Raw genomic sequence first — 10,815 nt, 5'->3', positions numbered from 1 at the left:
AAGTTTAGAATAGGCGGGGCTGGTGGGCTGGGTCGTGATCCTAACTGATCCAATGTAGCTCTAACTGTCTTGTTGTCGAAACAGTTTATTCACGGTTTTCAGTCGTTTTAACAACCACGTGGAGCTGTGTTTTTTCATTGAGGTAAGACACCCCGGAGCATATTGAACCTAGTCATCTGAGTGCTCGCACGTTTCGTTGACGAATTTTTGGGAGAGTGTGTTTTTGGGTTTAGTCCTATCTGCTTCCATGTTATTCGTATGATATTTGCATGAACTTTCATTCTAATGTTAGATCCACGCTGAGCTTTCAGGGGAGCTTTCGTATGTGGCGGACATTGCTGTGAGCGTATGTGTTGCTTGCTTTTTAGTAATGGCGAATGAACAGACAAGTTGGTGAATGTAACAACAGTTCTATAAGTATGTAAAGAGAGAACACAGTCGGAAATGGAGATGTGAGAGGAATCTGTGTGTCCAGTGTTGAGCCTAGTTATCCGGACACTGTTGGCATCATGAGAGGACCCGGTTTTGTTGCGGTCTGTTACCCTCTGCATCACTGTTTCACAGGGACATTCTACTGCTGTAGTGAACACACAGGGTGAGGGTCAAAGTGAAGGAAACACCATGAGTTTTCTTATTCATGTTGAGTTGGTCCTCCTCTGGTAACAATAACTGTCAGTGCCTTTGGATTGGAATCATACAAGTGTTAGACAGCAGCTCGATAAACTTGGATCCATTCCTCAAACCAAACCTCTTCCAGCTCTGATAGTTTAATTTAGTCATTTTCATTAAATCCAAAGCTCACCAAATGCCAAAATGGGATGAATGTTGGGACCAATCCAAGTGTTCCACATCTCTGCTAAGATGTTTGTCGTCTTTATCAGTTTTAGCTGTGAGAATCAGCATATTAGCATCCTGGAAGAGTGTGGCCTGCTGGGAAACAGCTGGCCTCTCAAAATGACCAAATACTTCCAATGCCATGCTGTTACAGGACCAAGAGAGTGGCCAGACCACACCGGATCCACCTCCATGCTTCATGGTTGGGATCAGGCTGTCAGAATCTTCCAGAACAAGAACAATCCTTAAAGATGAAGATGAGCTTCTGCTGCTTTGGTTGATGCTGGGTTGGCAGCATGTTGGTTTCGCTCTGCACTTTGTTAGTTCCAGGGCTAGTTTTAGGATGGGGTGTGTATCTGGATACACGGGGTTTGATAGAATTCGGGGTGATCCATTTTTATATGGAACGATTCAGTGCAGTCTGACACAGACTGACATTAAACATTTGTTTAATGTATATATTCATTTTACATTTACATTTTACATTCTACACGAAAACAGATCATTTTTAGGTATTACTTAGCTACCTTTAAGTGTGAAATTTTCAATAAAAGAACATCTGCAGCTTTGAGTGTGCTGTGCTGCATGAGAGCTGCTGGTTGAATGATGTTCAGACACCACTGACATGTGCCGGCGTACAGGCAGGTTATTCATATTCTGACTGAATTAGTAATGAAAGAGGCTGATGTAGAAATCTCTACAGCCCAATCACTTTCTCAGTATAATCATGGATGATGGAAATGTGGGAATGCATGTCACCGCCACCCAAACCACATCCAGGGAATCACTCTTGGGCTGTGAGCCACTTCTGTTTAGATTTCGATGCACCTCAGTCCATAACAACGAGACAGAAGCCAGCACATAACCCTCTTGGTGAGGTTTTAAGAAACCACAGAATACACCTGCCTGGCTGGGACACATGACTTGAAGAGCCTGCACGTTGCGTTCTGAGTAAAAGACTCTTTCAGCAGCTGAAGGAGGATGCATCGCAGGATTCAACTGCAGGTTCAGCTCAGGTTTTCAGTGTCATGAAGCTGGTGCACCTCTTACTCGGGTGTACCATCATGGCAACTAAGGCTGGAAATGTAACCTAAGCAAAGTTACAGATACAAGATGTAAAAGCCCCGCTTCTTGACCATGTTTGTGCATGGGGAGTGTGGGAGACTTTCTACTATTCCTAAAAGAGAGATCACTCTGACTTTCACTGACCTTCATCATCATCATCATCATATGACAGCAGACCGTTCTCATGTTGCCTAAAATAGAGTGATTCCTCTAAAACGTGTCCCTGCTGACTTTCAGTGATTTGGAACTAACATCAATTTTTATTCATTAAATATCTGAACTCGATCAGCTTTTATGTCAGACAGTGTGTGAGTGTCAGCATAAACTCTCCACTCACTGTTGCTCAGGATTAAGAGCGGTCACCTACCAATTGGAAGGTCAGGGGTTCGACTCCCGGCTTTCCCAGGACACATGTCGACGTGTCCTTGGGCAAGACGCTGAACCGCACAGTGCTTACAGATGCATCCATCGGTGTGTGAATTTGTGTAAATGTAGAAGAAGCACTGTGTAGCCTATATGGACAAAGATGTGCTGTGTGTGTGTGAGTGAGTGAATGAGTGAATGTGGCATGTAGTGTTAAAGCGCTTCGAGTGGTCAGCTATCAGCGCTAAACAAGTACAGTCCATTTCCCAAACTGCATCAGATGATGTCTGTACATCCATGTTCATTTGAACTCACATCAACTAAAACCTTTTTCTGGAACCTTTTAGAAGCCCAGTAACAGAAAATGAACTCGGACATGTCCAATCAGCCTTCTGACTGTTTTTTCTGTTTGTTGCAGACAGACTGAAACTTTCTCACAATAATCCATCTTCAGCACATTCATTTAATAAAACAGACAATGGTACATCATCACATCGTCTCCTGCTATAATGAGGGGATATTGATCAGATTATTGATTTGCACGGCTGTTAAATGAAGGTGTGTTTACTCTCAGTGAGCCTGGGTAATCAGGTGACATTTTAAGCTATGACAACATGAAGGGATGGCACTACTCTCAATCCTGCTGGCTGCGTTGGACTACAGTTTCTGTTTGCGGACTACTTTCTGGGATGATCAGTACCGTTTAATATTTCCGACTGGACTGCAGATATCAGCCCACACAGCAGGACTGAGAGTGTTTTGCAGAGGTTAAGGTCGAGCAGTGGTGTCTGGTGGCAGCAGTCCGCTTCAGGGCCTCCATATGAAACATTATGATTGGTGAGCATGTTTTTTTACATTCTTTATGTGCACCCGGATGTTGGATTCCCATCTATGCTGACCGTAACTGGAACTGATAGATCGGTAGAGCGGTTCCTTGCGCCCAAAAATCTAGTTTGAAATTAACATGCAATTCTTCAGACATAATTAAATTCGATTCGATTCAGATTTATTGTCATTACACATGTACAGGTACAGAGCAACGAAATGCAGTCTAACGTCTAACCAGAAGTGCAATAAGCAGTGAGTGCATGCAGCATAGATAGTGTGGTATATAGAGGTATGATAAGTCCATAATGATTGGAATTGAGGCTCAGAAATATGGATTGATGGTGAACACTTTTTAGGTTTTGGGGTACAAGTCTTTATTGTACAATACCCTCTTCCCCCAAACACACACACACACACAGCTCAGATAGGCTATTCATTCCTTTGTTTTCTGCTGTATCCACTGTATTTGATGGGGAACACATAGTACAATATCATGATAACTAAACTGCTCCTGACTGTGCTTACACAGTATAACATGGGCTGCTCAATGGAGTCTATACTGTATTATAATCCATGCACAAACTGCAGGATAAAATCAAGTTAAACTGTTAGTACAACCTGTCTGTGTACTATTTATTGGCGTTCTCATAACCTTAGTTTGGCTCACAAGTATGGTCAGACATCCAGACTTTAATGCGCCTTCAGGCTTTGCTTCAAGACTTTTCCCGGCATACAAATGAGATAGTCACGATTCTTCAGGTTGGGTTAGATCCCTTTCAAGCCTTCAGCTGAACATGATATTCACTTGTTATACTCCCAGGCCCATGACTGGCATTGGCAGCCATCCCTTTCAGGGACCATTACCTGGTACAACAGCAGGTGAACATAGGTGTGTGACCTCTGCCCTGGGGCTTCCATAGCACCTACACAGGCAGCCCCTGTGATAATGACAGCTCAGCAGCCTGGAACTATCAAATGGTGATTATAAATCAACTCTGCATAAAAAGCAGGAAACAGCAGACAGGCCTTTTAAGCATCCCTCTGGATGTGTGTTGTGGTTTATTGCTCTGTGGGGACTCTGCCTTTATTTTCCCAGTTTTGTGTAGTTTGTTGGGTTTGGGACACAGATATTTTCTTCTGTAGTTACGTGATCTACACACATTATTATAGTAATAATAAACTATTCATATACTTAAAGACAAAGTGTAGTGTGGAGTAAAAACTCTTAGTGCATGAAATGAAACATACACTGACTTTTATAAGAATGAAAACCAGATGAAACAGTTTATACAACAAACTGAAAGAGTGTGTTTCAGAGAAGACTGAGTGGAGCTGCTTCATATCTGCTCAGGGGCTTGGACACAGTAGGCTGGTGAACCTCCGGTGACACTGCAGTGAGGAATCATCCTTCAGATCAGGCTCATAGGATTACAGATAGAAGCAGGAGCCGACCATCCAAGCCTCTGAAACAGGCAGTAAAATTGAAGAATTTACATTTATGGCTCTGATTGTCCTTGAACTATGCAGAAATGTTGAATTTGAATCAGGTGTGTTAGGGATCTCATACCCAAAACCGACGCCAAGATGTTGGAAAACAGCTGCTCTTGTGCACCCTGCAAAAACGGCCTCCAACAGCCGACTCTGAACATGTACGTGTGTGCAAGAGGACACAACTCTGCCATTCAGAATGGACCAGGAGTCTCTAAATGATTCAGCAAGTTAAAAACAATAATGGAATAAAGTCAGGTGATTATTAGTCCAGTTTTATGGTTCCAGCTCAGTTAGAGGTTACCTTTAATGGGTTTAGCTTTATGCCTAGATAAATAGCAGTTACAGTCACATAAGCTTACTACAGAGTTCATTCGGTACGACGAACAGCCAATCAGTGTGATCTCTATCATGAAGAATCTGTTGAAAAAAGCCTGGACGAGGTCTGGCAGAGCTAACAGTGCATTACACACCGTAAAAACACAAGACAGATGTTTGTGACGTTTCTGATGTTCCTGGCGGCTGATTGTCTGCTGCGTGAGAAGGGAGACCTGAAGGGAAAAGGTTACAAGGACCAAACCTGGCAAACACTACCCTAAAGAAGATACTACAGATTCACAGTCAGAAGACCAACACTCTGGTTTGTTTTCTTCTTCCTGTTTTAATCTGGTTCCTCATGACTGTCTTTTTCTAGGCTCAGAGTATCATGAAGAGCAGAAGTGGTGGCTGGCTGGATAGTCGGCTGAGACAGAGAGTGGAACAGGTAGGGGTCTTTCTTATTCTTTCCAGGCTTTATGAGTTCACTGTTATTATTTTAGCATGGTTAGAAGGAAAAGTCTGTTAGATCAAGTTACAGTTTGCTAACTGTTTAGCCAAGAAAACGAGTACCCGTCAAGAGGAAGCAAGGTCTGCTTCAGTTGTTGGAGAACCAAAGACATGCTGATGAGAAGGGGGCAACTTTTTTCCCCTTTCAAGTTGTTTTTGGACACTAATGACCTTAGTGAACAGTGGGTGGACAGGAAAGGGGGGCAGAGAGAGTGGGAAAGACGGGCAGGAAAGCAGCCCAGACTGGGACATGAACCCGGGCCAGCTGTGTTGAAGAAGAACAGCCGCTGTACATGTGACGCCTGCTGAGCCAGTTGAACTATGCAGCACCCCATACTGGAACTGTCTTACTTGGAGAAGGACTGAGGATACAGGAATGATCCACCCCAGGACAAAGTTTGCATCTAACATATTTGAATATTTTAAATTTGAATATCAATTCCCAAACGGAAATTATATTGTTGCAGCCCACATTATAAAGACAAATGAGTTATTAATTATTAGGGAAATAAGATAAGATAAAAATCAGTACACAAATTGTCAGCAAGATGGACGTGTAGCAAAAGAGGTGTGGTTGAAATCTCTAAATATCCCCATTAGCAGTGAAGGCTGGTATATAGCTCTGTTCAGAAGTCTTGCAATGTCTTAAAACAATGTCCAGCATGTGCAAGTATATGACCGGTTGCTAGTAACAAAGTGCCTAAAGATCCAGTTTAAAATGTCTTCTTTGCTAAGTTGTCTGTTAAGCTATACTCTTCCAGAACGTCGACGTGACGTCTTCAGTGAGCATTCGAAGTTCTGCGTCGAGGGAACACGTTGCTCTGCAGTTCACCGCCATGCCAGTAGGGGGGTGTGGCTGTGTGTTTGTGTGGTTTCAGGTTATAGCCGAATCCTTGCTTTTTCTTCCGGTCACAGTTAACAACAGTAACCAATGGCAACCGAGGTGGAGCAGCTGTATTTGCAGCTGGAGCTCATCAATATGAAGAACAAAGGCTTAAATTGCAAATGTTGAAGCGCAGGCGGCAGAGAAGACGTTTGCGGGGGTGGTCTGTACGACCGGCTGAGGCTGAACGTGTGAATTTACAACACTGGTGTGATTTCACAACCTGGATGAACAAATGCACTTTTAGATCATTTCGAATGTCAACGAGCTTCTTCGCCATATACAGCCATTAAGACCAGAAAAAGTAACTGCCGGAAATTACGTTCTGAGCGGACCAATCACAGCCCTTATGGTCCAGGTCTACGCAACGTGTAGTTAGGATTTTTTTGAGGTGCACGTCAGGCTATGGCGGAGGGGTCTACCGACGTCGTCGACATGACGTTAAAGCATAAACTATGACTTATGTGTCGACACAACACTGGTTCATCCCTTGAGTTATCCCTCTGCCTGAATGGTTCATAGGTCAGAGTTAAGCGGCTGAACAAAGGAAAGTGCTCCCAACTTTGTGGAAACAGTTTGGGGATGGCCCCTTCCTGTTCCAACATGACTGCGCACCAGTACACAAAGGAAGGTCCATGAAGACATGGATGAGCCAGTTTGGTGTGGAAGAACCTGGCTGGCCTGCACAGAGTCCTGACCTCAACCCGATAGAACACCTTTGGGATGAATTAGAGCATAGACTGAGAGCCAGGCCTTCTGTCCAACATCAGTGTCTAACCTCACAAATGCGCTTCTGGAAGAATGGTCAAAAACTCCCATAAACACTCCTAAACCTTGTGGGAAGCTTGCCCAGAAGAGTTGAAGTTGTTATAGCTGCAAAGGGTGGGCCGGCATCATATTAAACCCTATGGATTATGAATGGGATGTTACTGAAGTTCATATGCGTGTAAAGGCAGGTGAGGGAATACTTTTGGCAACATAGCATATATATATATATATATATATATATATGTGTGTGTGTGTGTGTGTAAACTGTTTATATGTATATATTGTACTTTGAGAACACTGTGTAATGTGTGGGATTCCTAGCTGGTAGAGCTGGTGATGCACGGTACCCCCCCCTCAACATGTCTTTGTGGCTCCCCCGCCATATAATCTTTATATCACATCCATCTCTAGTTTTAACCGTAGAACCCATTTGCTGACATTGGAACACGGAGTTACAGGCTGTGTGCTTGTTGGAGTAGATGGTTTTTTTTCTGCATTTATCCCCTCTTGCTGGGAACACAGGATGCTTGTAGAACAGCATTCCAACAGTAATTTTCTCTGCACTGCTCAACAGTTGTTCCAGTAACCTACTTCAAAGCTGCATGTCCTGGTTACCCCTCATTTGACTTGGATATATGTATATCTCACCCAGAATCATGTAAGATCTCAGCTTAGCTTGGTGAAATGGTGCTTTTATGATTTCCCTTTCTTGAATTGAGCTGTGGTCGGTGATTGGGTGGAATATGATGTCATCGGTCTTGGTTATGTTTCATGGTGATTTTGTGTTTTCAGTATCTGGCCTCCAGCAGCAGTGAATATGTTGACCTTTCAGAAATGTCCCTGGAACTTCAAAGACTATACAGGTAGGGGATTTGATGTTGCTCGTGCAAATCTGTTTAACTTTGCTTCATCTCTGTATTTCGCTGGCTTCTTACACCGGCCCCTGCAGTCACGGGCAGATCCACTAAAGTCACATCAGCACTCCTGTTAATTCTGTCAAAATCTTCAGAACAAACAACAGCTTCAAAAATTAAAACATTGTCAACGTTAGTTTTAAACATCTTTATTTTCCTTAAGAGCACAACCTTTGAAGCACTTTGTTGGGTATCACTAACTGGTTACTAATTGTATATTAATATGGACATGAAACTCATTGTGAAGAATATATTATGCCTTTTAGAATGGACTATGGCAGGAGAAACAAAACAGCTTTCAGAATTCAAGTTGGAAAAGGTAAGTGATGCAAAAATGGTCTGATGTCTTATGACGGTATGATTTCTGTTTGTTTTGTGGGATATTAGTTCAGTCTTTAAAATACAGCACCATGGATAACTTGTACCTGAGGGAGATAGAGATCAATGGTCTGATTACATTTTTTTATGACTATAGAAGATAAAGTGTTTGCACAAAAAAAGGACCATATACGAAGACAAAATAAATACATTTAATTGAAGATTAGACTCTCAAGCCTAATAAACAAAAAAAGACTTTCATGATCATCATCATTTCATGATTATGCACTGCATGTGCAATATTTTCTGTAAGTGGATCTGACTGGTCTTTTCATTATGACTTTTGAAGTGTATGAAGCAGTCAAGGAGGAATTTGGGTTGAACGACCTAGAGAGCAAACACTTGGCTAAGAAAGCTAAGAGCAGCCACAATGATGCTGGGTAAGGACACACTGCACGCCACCTGCATGTCTCTCACCTAAGGGCACCTCACAACCTTTCCCTTGCTGTTCTTTTAAGCTGTTTTCACACATTGATTCCAGCTCAGCGTCTGATGAATTAAAGGAATGTTAATGAGCGGTACTTCTGAGCAGTCAGTGTCTGAGCTGCAGTAGTTAGCAGTCACAGTGTTCCTGTCTGGAAACCTAAGTTAACAGCTTCTCAGAACAGGGCCTTTGAACAGCATATTTTCTCCATCTAAACCAACTCAAACTTACAAAATTACATAGTGGCTCCAGTGAACACAACTATGTATGGTGATGAGATACCGAGTGCCACTTTTGCAGCTGACAATTGTTGACTTTGTCACTATTTTCTCAATCAGAGTTCAGACATTCTCTTCTAAAGCTCCTTCACACTTGCCTTTAATCGTCAGGAGAAAGTTCATGCAGGATATGTTCTCATGAATGCTAATACTCCAGGTTGGACAGTGCAGGAGCCAGGATAATTCAATTCAATTCAATTCAGTTTATTTATCTAGCACCAAGTTACAACAAATGTCATCTCAGGGCACTTAAATAATACAGTCCAATTCAAGCCAATTGGAGTTCAATTCATTGTAATCATAATCCAATCAAATCCAATTAATTCATTTAAAAATAATCCAATTAATTCATTTAAAAATAATCCAATTAATTCATTTCAAAATAATCCAATTAATTCATATAGAGCCAATTCAAAAAATAATATCCTAGCTAAGGAAACCAACAGATTGCACCAAAACCTGTCTTCAGTCCAATCTCCCGTCCTGAGCCTGAGGGACTGTGGAAAGGAACGACTCCCTTTAACAGGAAGAAACCTCTGGCAGAACCAGAACCAGGAAGAAACCTCTGGCAGAACCATCTGCCTCGACCAGCTGGGGTTTGAGAAGACAGAAAGAAAAATATGATGAGTGTACTGTGACAAATGCAGTGTTACAAAACATGGAGGATGTTAATGACTGTTTTTGACTTGATATCTGCACTAGACGTATTTAGACAAAGGCAGAAAAAAGGTAGAGAGCAGCAAACGCCTGCAGCACAGTGTAAATTCTTTAGACTTTGAACTAGGGATGCACCGATCTGCTTTTTTCACCTCCGATACCGATATCTGAGGTTTAGTATCGGCCGATACGATACAGAAAAACAGCACGGAATTATAGTAACAAACGGTAAGTTTCATTGTGTGGAAAAAACTGGAATCATTCTCTTGTGCAAGGCAACATCAGACTTGACTTAAACGTTTCTTTCCTATTTTTTTAAAAAACATAAACAGATATAAATATACTGAATTACTTGTTTATTTAATATTTGTGCAGCTCTTTATATAGTTTAGTGAAAATGGGAATTAAACATCCATTACAAAATCATCTGAACAAAACAATAGCTTATTTAGCTTGGTAAAAACAAAAAAAAATTAGAAGTTAATCGCAAAAAACTTACTAGAGGGAGGGAGCAGAAGGCCTTGGATGAATGCCAATGCTGGACAGGACAGGGGGGGGACTGGCCGATATAGATCAGCCCATTGTCGCCGATACCTGATCTAGAATTTTCTTCAATATCAGTACCGATATCGGATCGGCACATCCCTACTTTGAACTATGGAACTGATGTGGTAAAGTTCCAACACAGTTGTCCTAGGTTATGACAAGAAAACATCTGTTCTGTCGAGCTTGTGTGAAAAAGATGCACTTGGTAACATGTCAGACTAATTCCATTTGAACCTGTGTGTTTGCAGTGATGGGAGCAGCTCAGAAGAGTCCTCTGACAGCAGAGACCACATTCAGGACAATACTGTAAGAGATCTGTGAAGGTCGACTGTGACAGCAGCGTACACAGCGTATGAATGAGTGGATCACAGAATTGATGATTGTACATGTTTAATCTGTGGTAGATACCAGTTACGTCCGCTCACGCTTCTGGTGCCACTGATAGGAGCTAAGCTACAATGTTCTCCTGCAATCTCCTCTTTTGCCTCCGTGTGCTGCAGCAACAAAACGCTGTTTTTAAAATGCTTTTAAAGGCTTTACAGAAATTCCTTCTTTTTTTTTTTT

General features: G+C 42.1%; 1 protein-coding gene across 1 annotated transcript in view; it reads left to right on the top strand.

Annotated features, from left to right (window-relative positions):
- Positions 1-64: 64 nt before the first annotated feature.
- Positions 65-10,815, top strand: part of nvl (nuclear VCP like) — a 49,787-nt gene continuing 39,036 nt past the window's right edge. Inside the window, exons 1-6 of the mRNA XM_072391536.1 lie at positions 65-142; positions 5,273-5,341; positions 7,847-7,917; positions 8,235-8,287; positions 8,636-8,726; positions 10,500-10,557. Coding sequence (XP_072247637.1) covers positions 5,285-5,341; positions 7,847-7,917; positions 8,235-8,287; positions 8,636-8,726; positions 10,500-10,557 — 330 coding nt within the window. The 5' untranslated portion in view covers positions 65-142; positions 5,273-5,284. The remainder of the gene's footprint in view (positions 143-5,272; positions 5,342-7,846; positions 7,918-8,234; positions 8,288-8,635; positions 8,727-10,499; positions 10,558-10,815) is intronic.

This window comes from Leuresthes tenuis, unplaced genomic scaffold (assembly GCF_036924035.1).
Source record: "Leuresthes tenuis unplaced genomic scaffold, fLeuTen1.0.hap1 SCAF_8, whole genome shotgun sequence".
In the NCBI taxonomy this organism is placed as follows: Eukaryota; Metazoa; Chordata; class Actinopteri; order Atheriniformes; family Atherinopsidae; genus Leuresthes; species Leuresthes tenuis.
The sequence above is the reverse complement of the archived record's forward strand: the minus strand, read 5'-3'. Positions and strand labels throughout refer to the sequence as shown.